Source organism: Watersipora subatra, chromosome 10 (genome assembly GCF_963576615.1).
Source record: "Watersipora subatra chromosome 10, tzWatSuba1.1, whole genome shotgun sequence".
In the NCBI taxonomy this organism is placed as follows: domain Eukaryota; kingdom Metazoa; phylum Bryozoa; class Gymnolaemata; order Cheilostomatida; family Watersiporidae; genus Watersipora; species Watersipora subatra.
In genome coordinates, this window is record NC_088717.1 from 23983561 (window position 1) to 24003039 (window position 19479).

The 19479-nt window shown below is 34.4% G+C and overlaps 1 protein-coding gene across 1 annotated transcript; it reads right to left on the bottom strand.

Moving 5' to 3' along the window:
* Positions 1–2409: 2409 nt before the first annotated feature.
* LOC137406898 (calpain-15-like) lies at positions 2410–17210 on the bottom strand. Its single transcript, XM_068093500.1, has 7 exons — positions 17053–17210; positions 15681–15842; positions 11063–11221; positions 9227–9402; positions 7734–7861; positions 3813–3991; positions 2410–2563 (listed from the first exon to the last, which is right to left on the bottom strand). Exons 1-7 carry the CDS (start codon positions 17208–17210, stop codon positions 2410–2412), a joined length of 1116 nt encoding a protein of 371 aa, XP_067949601.1.
* Positions 17211–19479: the final 2269 nt, after the last annotated feature.

Here is a 19479-nt window from a genome sequence, read left to right on the forward strand (position 1 = left end):
CAATCAGTAAACAGACCGGGATAATTTGAGATGAAAAGCAACAACAACAAACTTGCACTTTTTATAACAGGTTTAGATATTTAATGTTGTGAATAAAAGTTCTTAGTAGAAGAACTATTTTGAAGTTGCATAGCAACTCCGTCAATAGTAACAGCGTTTAGAGCTATTAAATCTTCTGCAGTGTCATCTTATTACTGTGCGACAAAAATTAGCTATGACTTATATTAATAACATGACTCATGTTAGTAGTATAACTTATGTTAATAATAATTTTGACTTATACTAATAATGTGACTAATGTTAATAATATAACTTTCATAATTGAAGTTTGCTATAGAGTGGTGACATCAGTATATCTAAAGAAATTGGCAGACAACATGCCAAGAAGCTGATAAGATGCTCTTCAAAACAAAGTCTGGCCCATTAAGTACTAATGAAATCCTTTCAAGCCTAAACGCGCACTTTTACAGCCACCAATATTGTTCAACAGTTGGTCTATAGCAAAGGTAATATATTTTATTTATTTCACAGAACTGTTGACTCTTTGTTATAATATTTTATTACACGGATATAAAAGTGTAGGCAATAGCAAAACTTGAATTTTGTATGTTGTGACATTACCAGCTAGAATGAGTTTAAACTTGCATTTATTTAAGAAGTAAACTCAAAGTATAATACTTAGATTTTGCTTTTTTAAAAAGATCCTTGCAGATCTTGTTAAAGGAACTCTTTTTGATCCTAAACTTTGCTAGTTCTAAATCAAAAAACTCCGTAGCCTAGTTCTTTTTACAAAACCGCTGGATAACTTGAAAATTTTAATGCAGACCATATTTTTGAACACCACTGTGGAGCATTGAAATGCATTAACAGTTGTCATTGTTTGCTATCACTAAGATATGCATAAAAATGAATCCTGTTATTAGTATGATTGCTACTGTGAGCGAACATCAGTCTGTTTTTAACAGACAAATACAGTAATGTTAGCTGAAAGCTGCTGATATACCATAGTTAGTAAACTTCATCATAAGGTACATACATTCCTATGTCTATGAATAAAAGCTGATGATATAATAATGAGATGCAACAGTTTTTAACTTATTGTTTATTTCATCATGCATAAAAGCTCAACATATTCAAACAAAAATTATTTCAAATCATGCTAAAACAAAAAGCAACTTTATTTCTAAATTGAGATTATATCAGGTCTAAAACAAATAAGATCTCACTGAAGTTAGTAATTTTACCAATATGCAGAATACCATCTTGCTATGCAAAATTAACCAAATGCAAACAACATTTTTCAAAGAAATATTTTGATAAAAGTTTAGTATTGATGAAAATAAGTCTGATCTAAATATTAGGATCATCTTGGTGGTGAAAGATTTCACATGTTGGTAAGTTACTATGTAATAAGGAAGGCTCGTCTACAAGGGCGGGATGATGTCTGGACACTAACATGCCTTGCATCTCTTCTGCTGATTTCACTTTTATAACAAATTCTGCATGCCAAGGGACAACCGTAAGGTCCGATTTTGTCAAGATTTGCACGATCTGGCTATAAACACAGAAATTATTTATCAGACCTAAAATTCTATACCTATAGTAATTAACTTATTGCATTTTTGGCTAAAACGTCCTTAGCAGAATTTGTGGTGCAGTTTCCTATGAAGTACATGTATTTGAATTTAGTGCACCTTTATCTAAATTATTCATCAAATATACAATGAGATCAGCACTTTATTTATATTTGTTTACAAAACACGATGTACACTTAGAGACTCATGAATAGGCAAAACAGTTGCCTAAATAATTGTGAAGTAGTTAGCTGTGTACACTTCCTATTTAGAGTGTATACAGCTATGTTGACTGATAGTGTACTTCAGTGTTTGTACAACCAACTTACAAAAGTTTATGGCATTTTGTGAGCTGAAAAATAAGCATTCACACGTCCTCCAATCTACATCATAAAACAGCTGATGTGATTAGAAAATCATTTGCCGTCTGTCTGGATCGGTTTAGCATTAACTAATGTTGGTATGTTATTGCTAGCAGTAATCAATGGATAACGACAGAGAAACTCAACAGATATCTAGCTTAGAGTCCTATTTAGTGCTTGATTATTTCTGAGAGGTTTTCCGCAAGAGTTCAGGCTTTCAATAATATGATTACACGATGATGCACTGAATGTGGCTTTGAGCATCCATGTGTTGTTTCTACTACTAGTGTTTCTTTTTACTACTGTAGCTGACATTTATTCCAATACTTGCACTCATACATAAATTGAGATATTGCAAGTTGGGCTATTAGTGATTATCTGTTTTATTCCTGCTAATTTGATCATTTTATACAAATTTAATCAAATTATTTAAAAAAATAATATGACTGGGTGTGGTGGTGGCCACACTATGACTATTGTGTTGTCACATTGCAGGGGCCAGGCCCAAATGAAAAGACCTCCCACTCGGGGTGAAAGACATCAGGACCGAGCTGAGCCACGACTCGGTAGATAACCCAGCCGTTGGTAACGTTTTCACTCAGCCAAAGGTCGGCTGTCGAGTCGGTCCTACCACCGATGGTCGAAGCCCAACCAAGCCAGGAACAATATAAGACGCCGTGGAAGCGACAGAGAACAGAGCAACAGGAACTCTCACACTGTGCAGTTAATTATGTGTTTATTGACTTGCATTATTGTTTAGTGACTTATATTATAAATATAACACGTCTATCACCTTAATAGTAAAACTCTCATTAATAATATAATTTACATGAAAAATATGACTTATATTATTAATATGACTTATATTAATAATATGACTTATATTAATAATATGACTTATATTAATAATATGACTTATATTAATAATATGACTTATATTAATAATATGACTTATATTAATAATATGACTTATATTAATAATATGACTTATATTAATAATATGACTTATATTAATAATATGACTTACATTAATAATATGACTTGCATTTATAATACGACTTTTATTAACAATATGACTGGTTTTAATAATATGAGGTAAGTTAATAAAAACATGGTCCAGTTTGATAATATAATCTCATTAACAACATAACAAAATCGTTTGTTCTGCTTAATATATTACTAACATTATAGTAATGTGTAGCTGTTATTGAAATAAATCACATTATGTATTGGCAAAAATAGTGATATTAGTTTATGATATAGTACTAGCTGAATACCCAGCATTACACATGTAACAAATAAGTTTGGGTGTATTAATTGATGTATGAATTGATGCATTGCGTGTACCGGTTATGACCCTCTTGTTACAAAATATTTTTCGCATGTTCAGGCGTGTTCGTCAATAATAATGGGTCATTTAGAATTATTTGATGCCAACTACACATACACATTTGTTCCCATTATAAGATTCTTTAAATTAATTGATGCAGTATTTTTTGGCTTTTAAATAATATAAAATTTACTGCTTTCAAAATAGTAGTTCCGGAACTATGAAGTGCAACATGCGTAAATGATGGGATATCACAAATTTTCAATCATTTACTATAATAAGAGCCGTGTCCGTCTGTCTATTTGTCCGCCTGTCCACTTGAAACCATAAGCTATGAGCATTATAAAAACGATTGCACTGCACCAAGTTTAAACCCAGATATTTCTCTTTTCAGCCAAGCGCACTACTATTTTCCCATTTCACCACTTTTTCACATCTGAGAATACTGGGCTCATAATAATTACACACGTGGCAATAGCTTACAGCCCCGGGACTGACGATGTACTAGTCTATAATGAAACCAGATGCATCAATTCAAAAACTTACCTATGACCTGGGGGAAGAGTATCGAGAGTGTGACCCAGTGTTCTTGTAGAAACAACATTATTATAGTTGGACCGTAGTATTGAGCAGCGAGTTTCCTTCCTTATGTTGTTGTTCGACGCAACTATAACTGCTCCAATCCAAAAATCATCATCCGGAATATAAAAGGTGGCATCTTTTTCCTGACAGTTAACAGAATTATATACGATATTCTTATACAATCATGTATGATATTCTTATATAATCATGTATGATATTCTTATATAATCATATACGATACTCTTATACATGTATAATCATATATGATATTCTTATATAATCATGTATGATATTCTTATATAATCATATACAATATTCTTATACAATCATATACGATATTCTTATATAATCATATACAATACTCTTATATAATCATGTATGATATTCTTATATAATCATATATGATATTCTTATATAATCATGTATGATATTCTTATATAATCATATATGATACTATTATATAATCATATATGATATTTTTATATAATCATATGATATTCCTATATAATCCTATATGATATTTTTATATACTCAAAATACGATATTCTTATATAATCACATACGATATTTATATATTATCATATATGATATTCTTATATAATCATATGACATTCCTATATAATCCTATATGATATTTTTATATAGGCCCCTACTCAAAATACGATATTCTTATATAATCACATACGATATTTATATATAATCATATACGATATTCTTTGACACAAGAAATATTTAGTGTAATTTTTACTTTAATAGTTTGATAAAGTATTTTCGAGTAAGACAAGTCTACAGGCTATATAAAACTTAATTATTGATTCGCTGTATGCTGAGCTTGATCAGTATATGGTGCTACAATTCCGACTTATTACTAATAGAATCAACTAGAGCCGTGGTTCTTGACCTGGGTTTGATCAAAGCTTTGGGATTCAGGGAGTCAGTCACAGAGGTTTAGTGGAGGCTTCTCATAAGCAAAAGCAGAAGTGGCACTGATTTTCAAGGTCATGTCTTAATGACAAAATATGTATTTTATTTTGAGTGCGTAAATCGTATTGGATTTGTTCTTTTAAAGACAGTGATGTTAATGTACAGTTTATCTTGTGCACCATCAAAACATATACCTGCCTTGAATGTTAAAAAAATCCTCTTTTAATTTTCATCAAAAAGGGTTTGATAAAAGGCCACATAAAGTTGGTGTTGCTCAGTACGTTCAACAAGGTTCAGAACCACTAAACTAAACTACTCATTTTTTATTTTGTATGTTCAAAATTCAAAATTAAAGATGTCTTCTTTTTTCATTTTAATTTACATTAGAAACTCAGCAGAGAACTCATTTATTATTGAGTTACTGTTGTTTGTTAAACGTATTTAAAAGCCTGTCTGAAAGCAAGTTCAAATTGGTGTTTGAATTCAGTGTTTAGTAAGTAATAAAAACTTTTCTTTAATAAATATATTGATTTCAATGTGGAAACTAGAGTATAGCTCAATGATCAAACTACAACACAAAGAGTTGTCTTTTCAATGCCATAGCCTAAGGATTTGTGGTTTTAATACAATTGCTATGACCTCAAAAAGTCAGTACACAAACTAAGCTGTGCCCTTTAAGCATTTAAGTTCTCTTAACAAGTTTTGTCAAGTTGTCGAGCTGAAAATCACAATTTTTACTCATTAGACATTTTAATACAAAACTAAAACCTTCAGTTAAATTTTAATTCTGATGGTCAAAACTCAAAAGGTGCTGCCAATTTTAGAATATTAGATCTCAGAGTAAATTTGTGAGTGGTTTCCCTCAGCCAGATATGCTGACGAGCTTATTTATGGCATTTTTGAAACAAAATGCCTGGTGTGTATGGGTTTCAGAAGGTCATTCTTTTCAATGTTTATACAATTGTTGTTTTTGTTTCTGTTAGGGTGTTAAGTTCACCTTCCCAAACTGTATGGAAGTTGATGCTTTAGTCACCATTGTCTCGACCCACGCACAGGTGTTACCTGTTTACTTGTGTTAGTTGTAGCAGGTTTATATAGCCTGACTTGGTTTGAATACGTTTGAGTCTATTACACTAGCAGTTCCATGCGCTGTGAGAGATTATCAGGTGTAATAACTATGTGTATAATTGCTCCTCAATGTGCAAAGGTGATCGAGTGATCCTATGGTAGCGCACTTAAATTTAACTCTGAATATCAAGGTTCAGCTCCGGGGCAGTCTAATTTTTTTTCTAACGCTGTCTATCTAATACTGAAGACAATGGCAAACCAATATTTTAACCTTTACTATGATAAGAGCCATGTCCGTCTATAGTTATAGTCGGTCTAAAGTCTATCTCACTTAGATATTCAGGTAGACAGACCCAAAGTCAAGCGTACTATCACTAAACCATGCAGCCACCTTCTTACGTGTAGATCTTGACATAATTGTGGATACAATCATTACAAAGTATGGTCTCTTACGGCCCATTGAATCGCAGGCCTGCTAGTAACCAATATTTTTTTGCACGTGATGTATTTTAACCAATCACTATTGACTGGGCATACATATGATGAACATACAAACACTTCATTTTACATATGTACATACATGTATATAGATTTACTCCAACATCTGGTGGTTCGTCATAGGAAAAATCAGTTTTCTATGTCAAGGTTGCACTGTATTAAATGGCTATTACAGGTTTAAATTGACTTATTTATTAACATTAACTTGTTCAGTAATGACATTAAGGTCAAGGACTATTTATGCTAAACTTCTTACCTGTTCTATAACAATGCTTAAACATTTTAAACTTGCATGTGTACTTGTTTAGTGGGTTCAAAAATTGTTTTGGGATTCAAAAAGTACAAAGCTATGGAAACAACAAAACACAGATTATAAAGTATTGTGTACTTATTATGAATTACTTGATGATTTTATGGCCTTTAACAAGATTTGCTCTAGTTAAACATGATAGAGTAGTATTTGCTTCTAAAAGTTAGTCTCTTTCGCCGGGGTTGCATTATTGTTCAACGGGCTGTGATCTTCTGCCCCAACAATGCTTTCGAGGTTCTCTGCAGTCGATAACCACCAAATGCTCCATGATTGAAGATTTGTCACCAGATGTTGGGGATAGATTTGCCAGCAATCAACCACTGACACAGATAGATACCTGCTTCTATATAGCTGGACTAAGCTCTCCATGATTGTCGAGTCATCAGCGGATACTAAAGCAGACTTATTAGGTAATCTCTGAGTCAGACCGCCCTGGCCCAACTACCTTTTTGAGACTGCCAACCATTCCAAGACACTAGGATCAGTGTGCCTACCAGCCTTGCTAGCAATGAACTTTACTGGTCACAAAAATGCTCAGAATAGTAACTCCGTCACAGGGAGAGTTTCCAAAATGGTTACATTAAAAAGCAAGCATATACAGCATTTTATAATCAATCTATTATACAAGTATGATAATATAATTTAATAAAATTCTTTTAACAGCCAAATTAACAATATAATAAATAATAATATAATATATATGTACAAGTAAAATATGTATTTACTCAAACATATATAATCCAACAACCGAAATATCACCATTATAAAAATTAGTTTATCCCAGAGAGATAATTTCAATTATAGGTGTGAACCAGCATGATACCATGATAGCAAAAAGGTGGTTGTTTTGTAGCCACTCAATTTGCCACCTATCTTTCATCCTTCTGCAGTGTTCATTCACTTCAATATGGTTTGTTAGTACCTTATTCTGAAATGAGCTGTTAGCCTCATTACTGTCAAATAACACACATTTAGAGCTGAAATTATTCTTTCATTTCTATAATACTAGTTTTCAACATATCAGCGATATACCTTTCCATCACACCTACTATGAAGACATATCTTCGAAATTTAGAGCATCTTACCTGATATTGCTGTCCCACATTAGCAGCTAATCTCATCACATAGCGAGGAAGTTCTGAAGCTGGCTCCGCTACTTTTCGACAAGCAACTTCTCTACTCGAGTGGACAACAAGGTTATAGTCTGTGGACTCTGAAATCAAATGTAAATAATAATCGTTGTTGTAGTTCAACCTTTCTAGTTTATTTCACAAAAACAGACTGACACAACTTTCTTAGATAGTGCATTTAATACACAACATGACTATAAAGCTTTTATAAAGAACAGAATATTCTGTTAATGACAACATAATACATCTATTAATAAATTGTAATCTTTGCTAGAAAACTGTATCTGGCTGTGTCAGATCAGCTAGAAAGCTTGTAATTTCACTATAGTCAAAAAATTTTAAAACAATTTGTAATTTAACAAGTAAATATTAATTTGAAAACAAATAACTGATATGGTTTGAACAGTTTGTGTAGATACCTAAATAGGTTAAAATTCAAGTTATAAAGATATTATTAAAACGTAGACACATTTGCTTTATAAAATTTTACAATTAAACCTGGTGAAACTCATAAATGCTTTCATTTTTGAAGCGCATTATTTCATGACAAAAGTCCGTGATCGAGTTTATTAAGAAACAATTGTCCTTAATACCCCAGGAAACATTGCTCTTGTTATATTTGAAATTATTCCTGGAGTGTGGTATGAAGTAGAATGGTGCGAGTGGTAAACTGATATCTACTGAAGGTCACAGGTTGAAGACCAGCTCAAAGAAATCTTTTACAATGCAATGCTCGAAACTTTGCTTGCAATCATTGCACTTAATTTCAGTGCAACAATTTCAAGCAAGGTTAACAAAATTAGAGTTATTTTATAGTATAGTAGACAACGTAACATACATGTAGGTTTCACTGAGCAATTGATGTGGAAGTTTTCTAACTTTGAAGATGAATTTACACAGAACTTTATTAGATTTTATTAAAAAGTTTGGATATTTTTTATCATTTGAGAGTTTCTGATGGTTAAGGTGATCTGATTGCCACAGTGTTTAAAGATTAAAATAATAAAACTTGATCGCAATTAAAACGATCAGAAAAATACATGCGCTATGACGTCACTAGTTGTTATCATTAAAGTATTTGATATCAGCTAGTGCAGTCAAATCGTAGCGTAAACTGTCTCGATCCTGTCAGTCTTCTCGCAACAATAGACGTCACAACGGCACTATAACTTTATCTAGGTATTGTCATTGTGATCAAGTTTTATTGAGTTTAAACCTGAAACGTCCTGCCAGTCAAATCATTTCAAGCATAAAAAATAATCATAAACAATAAAAAAATATTAGTACTTTCTGATAAGAATTACTGAAACTTGGTGCAAGTTTATTTTTAACAAGAAAATGAATGCTTCTAGCTTGCAATAAAATTTTCAAGAATATTTAATAGACTGATTTTAATTTTTAATAGTTGAAGCCTTTAACATTTCTATTGTTAAGAAAACAAGTCTTACGCCTTCTCTTCCATTCTGAAAATGCCATCATTCTAACTTTGTAGATTCCAGGATTCAGTAGCTTTGCTTTCCATACAGCTGACTGCATGTGGTCACACTTAGTAGTTCCAACCACCTTTTCATTGTCATCAAATATAAAGGCGATCATCAACATTGCATCAGAGTCTGAAACTACTCTAAAATACAAATAAAACTCAAATACAATACCAAATAGATTATAATAATAATCTATACTGTAATAAAAGCAGTGTCTGTCTGTATGTCTGCTAGAGCGTTAGAAAAAACATGCATCACACAAGAATTAGACTTGGGTATCCAGCTTTGCAGCCAACTGCACCACTGAACCACCTTCCAGCTTTGCGAAACAATTGTACACACACTTATTACACATGACAATCTCTCATGGCGCTTGGGACTGTCAGTGTACTAGTATGTAATAATAATATAATCAAAATGTATAAACAGTGCATTTTTAAACTCACATAAATCAACTTCAGTTAACATCTATTTAATATAATATTTTATATTTAATATTTTTCTATTTAAATAGAAAGGTTTTATGCTAAAGCTGTTCTATTTGTTTGAATTCTATTTTATGGCATTTTATTTTATTCTAATTTTATGGCATTTTGGTTTCTTATTTTGAAGTACCCAGTTTTTCCCCTTCAGCATAGCACACCTACACATCTCCTCAACATAGCACACCTACACATCTCTTCAACATAACACACCTACACATCTCTTCAACATAACACACCTACACATCTCTTCAACATAACACACCTACACATCTCTTCAACATAGCACACCTACACATCTCTTCAAAACATCACACCTACACATCTTTTCAACATAGCACACCTACACATTTCTGCAACATAGCACACCTACACATCTCTCCAACATAGCACAGCTACACATCTCTTCAACATAGCACACTTACACATCTCTTCAACATACCACACCTACACATCTCTTACTGGCAGCACACCTACACATGTCTTACTGGCAGCACACCTACACATATCTTACCGGCAGCACACCAACACATCTCTTACCAGCAGCACACCTACACATATCTTAACGGCAGCACACCTACACATATATTACCAGCAGCACACCTACACTTATCTTACTGGCTGCCAGAACGCACCACTAAATATAACATTGAAAACTCACATCTGAGAAAAGCTGTAATAATTTTGGTTATAAGCTAAAAATAATTAGGAATCAGTGATATCATGTTTTATATGAGATAATAAGTAAACTTCACTATTACATTCATTAAACAAACGTACGAGTTGAAAAATAATTAGATTTGTACTCAATGAATGCTTTGAAACTTTGTATGCAAAAATTGTTATAAAGGATGAAAATCAAAAGCCTCTCTTATGAAACTTTTCATGTAATTAAGTAGTTGCAGCTGTTACTAACCCATTTTAATAATGCTGTAATTTCTCAGTATTAGATTTAAACTGAAACTTTTTACTGTCAAGATAAAGTGAAATCTTAAAATGAAATCTGAACGGTAATTTATGTTTGAATCGCAATCCACCATTTGTTGTTATGCGCACGTTCGGTGTAGAAGTTGATAGTGTTCGATATTAACCACAGTATTGTTTTTATGACCCCGTGTTACAATTTTTGTTTAGCGTAATCTGATTAGCTTGCTGCTTTCTCTGCATTGTATTTGAAACAGAAACTTCTGTCTGTTATTTAACAAAAAACACAAGTACCAATATGTTCAATATCACACTTTGACCTGCGCCTGGTAATGGTACTATTTAATACAGTTTTCACATTTTAGAATACACTGAATAAAGAGATAGCTCTCACCCTTCAATTTTTTCAAAGCTAAAATCTAAACAGGTGTCTTCGAAGACCTCCACCTCAAATGTCTCCCATACATCATCTCCAGATTGTTGTATCTTTGCTTTAATATGGTACTGATGGTAATTCTCTCGAGCGTAGCAAATTACAAGCGTGGAAAAATACCTGTACAAGAAATGCAAAGAAAGTCAACACAGAATCTATTTACATCTAATGAATAAGTTCATGATGGGCTTCTCCTACTTATAATCACCGAGCTAACTAGCCTGGGGTTGCACGGAGAAGATACGTGTAAAAGGTTTTTGCACGAAAGCTTTATTTTTAATCTACATATACAACATTTACCATTCTAACTTTTAAACAAAGGTGTTTGTTTCTGTGTGTATTGTAAGTTTAATTAGGTTGATGCTATATATACCTAATATTTATAGCATTTGGGAGAAGTCTGGGCTTGGGTTATTTCTTCTATTTGTTCAAGTGTGCTAGCTGAAGAGGGAAGTGTGTGTACTCTAATCAACCATCATTAAATATTAACGGGTGAACTAAGTATGTACACAACTGTTCCATCGTACACAATTAATCCACTACGGCAAGGTGACCGTGTTGTGTAGTAGTTAGCGCACTAAGCCGCACTTGCTTGCAAAGCAGTGCCTGAGTTGAATACCAGTTTAAAGCCTACGACAAACCAACAAACATTCGCCTAGACTTATATAAAAAGATTCAGTACCAATTCAGTGTATTTTATATGTTTAGCTACTAACCTATTTTTAAACACCCTTAGCAATCTTATTTTCCGTGCTTATTTCTATTCTCATTGTGTGTAAGACAATAGGTCTACCTATTATATTCATCTCTTGTATATTATACTTAAAGGTTGACTTGCAACAAAATTTATATTACAGTTATTTGATAAGAAAAGATTCACCATGTCTTACTCTGTTGGTACACTGTTGTAGGTGCAAAATATGTGGAAAGGTGATTACAAGCTCTTAAAAGCTCAAAAACGAATATAAAATCGTAGCCACACGAGACCGCCGTAGTTTGGATTCTCTTCCCAAAACGGCCCAAATGTGATGTAGTTGTGAGAGATGGTTTCTGTTTACACTTTCGTGCAACATTATTCGTTGAAATATTTTCACAAATATACTTCATACATTCAATAAAACCATGTCTATTGTTCTTACGCGTCTGTTTTATTGTCATCGTAATGCTGTCACTTTTAGCAGTGATATCTTATAACTTACTGTAAAAATTCGTTTAATTTTTTAGCCTTAACTTGAAGGAGTACATATCATTGTCTGATAATCCTGATGAGCCTGTTGGTCACTTGTGATAATCAAAAAGTGCTGCAGAAAATATTTGCGAAGTATTGGGTCACATCATTAGATTACGACTTGCCAATTAGACCAAACCGAAGCAAAACTGTAAAGTAGCGAGCATCTATATTTGATACGGGGTCTTCGGTAAAACTCGAAGTGTTTGTCATAAACCAGTGCTACGATAAGTTTTATATTGAGCTTTTCATTGGCCTTTTAATTCACGTGAGAGCATCACGTGACAAGACAATAATCAAATTTCTTGGCTACGTCATCGAAATAAAGAGATTCCAATCTACGGCGGCTTTTCCTTTTTGAGCTTTTAAAAGCTTGTAATCACATTTCCACATATTTGGCACCCGCAACACAACAGAGTAAGACATGGTGAATCTTTTGATACCAAATAACTGTAATTTGAATTTTATTGCAAATCAACCTTTAATGAAATTAACCATTATATCTTTTGTTGTAAAATCAAGTATAAAAAGATCAAGTTGGCAGTAATAAAGCAGATGATGCCTAATATCACAACGTAATATACTTTACATACGAGAACTACGGATTGGAGAAGCTACCAGCCAGTAGAAATAACACATACTGAATGAGGCATCATACAATCAGACTATTGAAGGCCTAAACTCTTGTATTAGAACTTCAGAAATAACCAATCATTAGACAGTACCCTGAGCTGATTACAACTACTTGTAACACATTCGTATCCACATTACTGCATGCTAAACCCTTCCAGAAGAAAAGTTCAGTTCAAAAAGGAAATTTATCTCTGATTTATCAAATCCTAAAAAAGATTACTCCAACATGTTGATATTGCGTGGCTTTAATTGTGTTGTGTAGCAATGAATAAGAGGTCTGTAAAAATCGATATAAACTCCCAGATTTTATCGTTATTTTTGAAATATGGTGGTTGAAATAGTTAGACGACTGCAATTAATTATTGCTCTACCATATGTGCGAGCTGGATAAAGATCAGGCGGCATTGAATTGCTATATAAGAAAAGCTTGCTTCTTTGAGATTTCAGAGTACGTTGTGATACTTGTGAGCACACTGGTTGTGCTCTTACACTATATACTTGTTCTCGAATATACATGTATATTCTATGCTCGATATGACTATTTGCTAATTTATGCGCTTCTGAGAAAGTTGGTTGCAATACATGCAAAGCGCCTAGTTGTGGCTGGGACATAGGCTAGCTAGGTTATTTTACAAAATATTGTTAAAGCTTGGTTCCCATATACGCCGCAAGCACTGGCGACAGAACCGCAGAGCTATCAGCAGTAAAATGTGAACCTACGCGCCGAGTTTAGCGCGTAGGTTCAACGCAACAGTTTAGCGCTGTTCAAATTTTGCGAAGAGACGCAGGCAAAACCTTTCCAAAATGTACTGTACAGATGAAGGTCAGCATTATTGAAACGGCATGGCGAGCGAACATTTTTGTGTGATTTTTAGCGATGCGGCTTTATGTAAACAGAAGCCGACGAGCCTAGCGCCGCAAATGTTTTGCTGCACAAGATTACCGCCGGGGTCTCTCAGTCGATATGGAACCTGGCTTTAGGATACCTGTGGGGCACATTTACTAGCTATAGCCTAAGCTAGAAGAAACAACACAGAATGTTTAAAACCATTGACACACTTGCTTTGCTTGTTTATACAAGTGAAATGCATCCTTGTACATTGAAGTGCAAATACATGTAGCATCTGCTTCTCTGTGCTTTTGCTTGATTCTTAAATATAGGCAGAAGGGCTCTGGCTCTGCCCCTTTATGTGTCGGTCTTGAATTAGTCGGATTAAACTGACCCGAACTCAGTCGACCTTATTTGTGCTTGTCAGTCTGGCTCCCATCGCATTATTCATTTTTGAAGATATTTGATTTTGCCGGTTAATGCTCCAAAATTGTATGTTTGCAATAATTATTTAATTTTTGACCTAGCCTATCTTAAGATGAACCATTGTTTATTAGAATTGAAACTGTATCAGCAATGTTCTGTGGATACCCATAGTCATTAATAATTAATAATTATCACACAAACTCATTTAAAGCATCGTTTCATTTTAGAGAGCATACATTTATAGAAAATCGTTCACTGCAAATGAAGTTTTTAAATGAAATGACATTGAAAGCCTGAATGATTAAACATGGAACCACACAAAAATTCAGTATATTTTAGGAGAAAGTATTAGCATTTTTATCATTTGCAATTTTTTTGGGTTTTGAGGTGAAGTGATTGCCGGAATCTTTGAAAATTGAAATCAATAAAACATGATCGCGATTAGAACACTCAGATCAAGTGAAACTGCAATCATGAAATTGATAATTGCAAAGAGATCAAAAGAATAAAGACGCATAATGCTGAAACTTGAATGCAAAAGCCGATACCAGCTATAGCAACGAAAACAACTAATGACGCCATTTTTGTACGTATTTTTCTCTGGAGTGTTTGAACCGCGATCAAGTTTTGCATATTTTAATCTTCAAACATTCTGGTAGTCAGATTATCTCAAACATCAGAAAGAATTGCAAGTTATAAAAAGTGACTATACTTTCAGATAAAATCTAATAGAATTTTTTGTAAGTTCATCTGTAAACTTATTTTAATGATATTACAGACGAGGACATATAGATAAGGAGTGGCAAACATAACTTACAGTTCCAAAATTAACAGATAAACTGAAAATTTAAATTACGATTATACCTTGAACTCTCTTATTGGTTGCGTTATTGATTACTAGAATGCTGTGAGAGATTACTATGCGTAAGAAGTACATTCACAGTTACTCTTAGAAGTGGAAAGGTGGTTGAGTAGCATAATTTTGGCAAGCTTGGTTTCAAATATGAATGTCTGGGTTCAATTTTGGTGTGAGGAAATCTTTTTTTCTGATGCTCTTAAATGTGGCTTCTGACAGTCAGCTTTTGTTATTAGATTATAACTACTTACTCAGCAATGTCTTCCAAGGGAATCCAAAACATTCCTTTGCTTGCACTTTCTAAGTTTTCAGGAAGGCTATCAGATAAACAGAAAGCTAAAAGCTAAAATTTAAATTCTGATCAAACCTTGAATTAACTTATTGGTTAAATTATTGATTATTAGTGTGTTGTAAGAGATCGACGTGTAATAACTATGTGTACAATTATTCTTAGAAGTGGAAAGGTGGTTGAGTAGCATAATTTTGGCAAGCTCGGTTTCAAATATAAATCTCTAGGTTCAATTTTGGAGGGAGGGAATCTTTTTACCTGATGCTCTTAATGTGGCTTCTGAGTGTCAGCTTTTGTTATTAGATTATAACTACTTACTCAGCAAAGTCTTCCAAGGAAATCCAGAAAATTCCTTTGCTTGCATTTCCTAAACTTTCAGGAAGAGTACTTTTATCTGTCACTGCCTTCCAAAATTCAGAATCTGGACCCCAGTTTCCTGTGAAAGCTTTGGATCCCCATACATTTCTCAAAAAGAGTAGCCTGCAAAGTTTTTCGTAAAGGTTCAAATAAAATATCGTAAAAAATTAAAAAAATTTCATCAGTTGCTGCTTACAATCATTTACAGCGTAGAAGAATTCTATTGCATATCATATGTTGGTACCAGCCCCACTTATGCGAGTACATTTAATCAGCATATAAAGGTCAAGGACAATACATTTTGTGCACATTTCTTTGGGAACTATTGGGACTGGTTGTTGCAAAGCTGATGATATTTGTGAAGTGTACAAATTCATAGAAAGTTTCACCTCCAGCTTTTATCAACAACCAAAATATAATTTCAGTGGGAAAAAGTCATGAAAGAACTGAAACTATCTACCAAATGATTTAAAGTTGTCACCCCCTACATTAATAGCTGATAGTCAGGATGGACCAAAAATAGAAGGAGTTACACATTGATTAAAAACCAATTCACTGATGCAGTGCTATCATATTTATAGCAGGTGTAAACAAGATTTTGTCAAGAATCTTTGAAAAATTCATTGCAAGGCATATTTATAAAAAGCTACAAAAGCATTCCGATTCTCAGGTCCTTGATCCGAACTCAGACGCAACAAAAACATCCTGTGTTCAAGAGCTATAAGCTAACAAATATGCACAGTTGTAAGATAAGAATGTTTTACCGTACTCATTCATGTGTGGTCAGTTGATTAATAGCATGCTGACCACACACTGCTGAATGCGGGGAGTAGAGGATAACTCCTCAGTTATTAATAAAAATAAGATATCGATTAGTATATGTGAGGTTGGAGATACTTTATCATGTGACCAGAATATCTCTCAAGTACATGTAATAAGCATTTGGCTAATCTGAATACTGCACTCACTAAAAACTAGTCTGAAATATACCGCACCGGTAAAACATTATGATCAATAGCATGAGTAGACAACAAACCAATATTTAGAAGTGGGAATATAATGAGCAATGTTAGATATAAACATAACTAATTCAACATGCCCACCCTAGTCCCACAAGTTGCAAAACAATACAGATTTAAATTGGTATATTATGGGCAGCGTGAAGCAAGGTTATGCCGATTCCTTGCGGTTAGATGGCCATCGGCAGTTGTCAGCGCTGGTCAGCTACGCCCTCTGGTGGCCCCTTTACGTGTTTACTTATGCCTTGATCATTGGCCATCTTGCTGCTGTCTATCACTAGTACTATCTAACATCTTTTCTGTTGCATACCAACTTTCCATCTTTGTCTGGCCGCACTACCATCTGGTGTGACATATCACCAGATTCTACCAACACCTTACCACTTTGCTTGGTGACCCTGTCCATTACCTGTTCTTCCCTCAAAAGTTTGAGAGGTTTAGCCACAGCACTCTTATTATGTTTGCCGTTCATCTTCTGATTGTATTGAGCAATGCATCACTGAACCAACTGTGTTCTGGTAGCCTTGACTCTAGGTCAGTTGTTTAGGCGGGTTACCATAGTGGTTTCAGTTTCTTTTACCTCTCTGAGTGAGGATCTTCGAGTGAGAATAATTCAAACTGTGGTGAGGTCTGTTACGCAAGTAGACCAAAATATAGGCCAGTATATTTTATCAACTCACTCTTGACTGTCTGCACATCTCTCTCACTATTCACTCTATGATAGTGAGACCTGCTGGTAATATCTATGTGAAACCATAATCAGATGCATATCACCTAAACCAGTCAATGGCATACTCCAGTTCATTATCTGAGACTACAAGCTCTGGAATGCTATGATGGGCAAACATAAACTTCATATGTGTGAAAAGTCTACTGGAAAAAGCATCTGCCCTCCCTAGTAGGAAAAGTTCAAGATATCTCGAGTATTAGTTAATTACTAACATATGTTTCACCTTTCACCTGAAGCAAGTCAATACCAATTACCTGCCAAGGCCAGTCAAAAACTACAGTAGGTTTTAGAGGCTGTCATTCTATTTTTATGGGCAGGACATTCCTTAATTTGACTAACCACCCTCTCAACATTCTTTGACATCTGTGGCCACCATGAACTGCACCTGCCCTAGCCTAGAATTCTGTAATACCCAAGTGCTCTCTAAGCCAGTCCCGCAGGATCATCTCTCTTTGGCATGTTGGTATCATAAGTTTATTTCCTAGCATAAGAAACTCCTGGTAAGCTCCAATCTGTCAAAATATGTTTTAGGCATGGTGTCTTCTGAACTCAAGTAGCTGGGCCAGCCCTAACATTTACAAAATTGACAACTTTGGAAAGTATGCAAACTGTTTGCTGATCTATTTTCTGTAACTGAGGTTTTGAATCTGTAATGTGCAATTGAACTAGTTCATCAACATAGCTTTCAATTTAACATACTTTTGCTTGGTCAGAACCATTTTAGCCGACTCTGTTATATCTTGATAGAGCATTTGCAATTCAATTCTTAAACCCGCTAACATGTTTCATTGAATACTGAAGCTTTTGTAGACGAAGCTTAAAGCCTTGAATCCTTGGGGGTACTTGATCCAGGAACCTGTTGCCAAACTATGACACCAGTGGTTATGGTATGTCTAAATGGTAGCTTATTTCATATCAGGAATGCACTGGGAAAATTCTTCTATAGCCCAGGAAGCAGTCAAACTTTTTTCTCAATAGTATCATATCGCTGCCAGGCCTGTATTCCCTAGTTGCAAGTTGGGGTGGCAAATTTTAGGCGACTAGTTATGAACACCTAGGGCTTGGGGGCGGTGTAAGCCTCCAACAGGGTGGGGGGGGGGGGGTAGCGCCCTAAAACTCTGGAACTTTTAAGCATCAAAAACCTTCAAGGTATGCATAAATGCAATCAATTGTAAGCATCAAAATTGACATAAATATATTGTTTATGGTTTATGGTAGGCAAAACTTTTTCTTTATTCAATGAACAATATCAAACTCATGACACTACTGTAATAGATTTCTGAAAGGAACATTGATAGAACAAGAGCTATTACTTCTTTACTGCAATAGTTCTTGTGCTGTCAATGTGTCCATTGCAGAAATCTTTCACAACTGATTCTGTGCCTACTTCCGCATCTTTATATATGTGTAATATTAAAAGATTATTTAGACGAGCCTGCCCATAGTGCTCCTCATCGATGTTTTGATTTTGCGTTGATTAAGTTTTATATGATAAGGAAAATGCAAGTTTGGGGGTCTTCTTCCCACCCCCACTATAAGCAATAAAGTTCAGTTTCCAAGTCTTAACAAGTCTCACAAGATCACTCATTTGGCGAGATCATAATGAAGACAGTATAGAATGCTAGTTGCTAGTAAATTATTTGTTGGAAATTCCAAGTGAATGAGCTTAGACTGCAATTCTTAGTACTTAGCCGCCAAAAATCACTAAAAAATTGAGGCGGCTCAGCCGCCTAGCTGCCCAGCTGCCCAGCCGCCCCAGGGAATACAGGCCTGATCACTTCCCTGTTTCAGTAAAGAGTTCCGTATAATCGGTGCATATACAAACCTTTTTCCTTTAGGTTTTGAGACCACCACGAGGGCAGCCACCCAAAGTCTGAGTTCAACAACTTTAGCTATGACTCTATCACTAATCATCTCCTGTATGGCTTCATCAAAAAATTTTACCTTGAAAGGGATATAGGCCACGGAACCAAGAGTGCAAATAGCGTGATATCTGATTTCAGGATTATAG

What these genes read in the sequence shown, in the direction of transcription:
- LOC137406898 (XM_068093500.1), bottom strand. Translation starts at nt 17,210, where the DNA reads ATGAACGGCAAACATAATAAGAGTGCTGTGGCTAAACCTCTCAAACTT. An exon ending in CGGCCAGACAAAGATGGAAA is followed by an intron (nt 15,843 to 17,052) that starts GTTGGTATGCAA and finishes AAAACTTTGCAG; the next exon opens with GCTACTCTTTTTGAGAAATG. An exon ending in TCCTTGGAAGACTTTGCTGA is followed by an intron (nt 11,222 to 15,680) that starts GTAAGTAGTTAT and finishes TTTCTTGTACAG; the next exon opens with GTATTTTTCCACGCTTGTAA.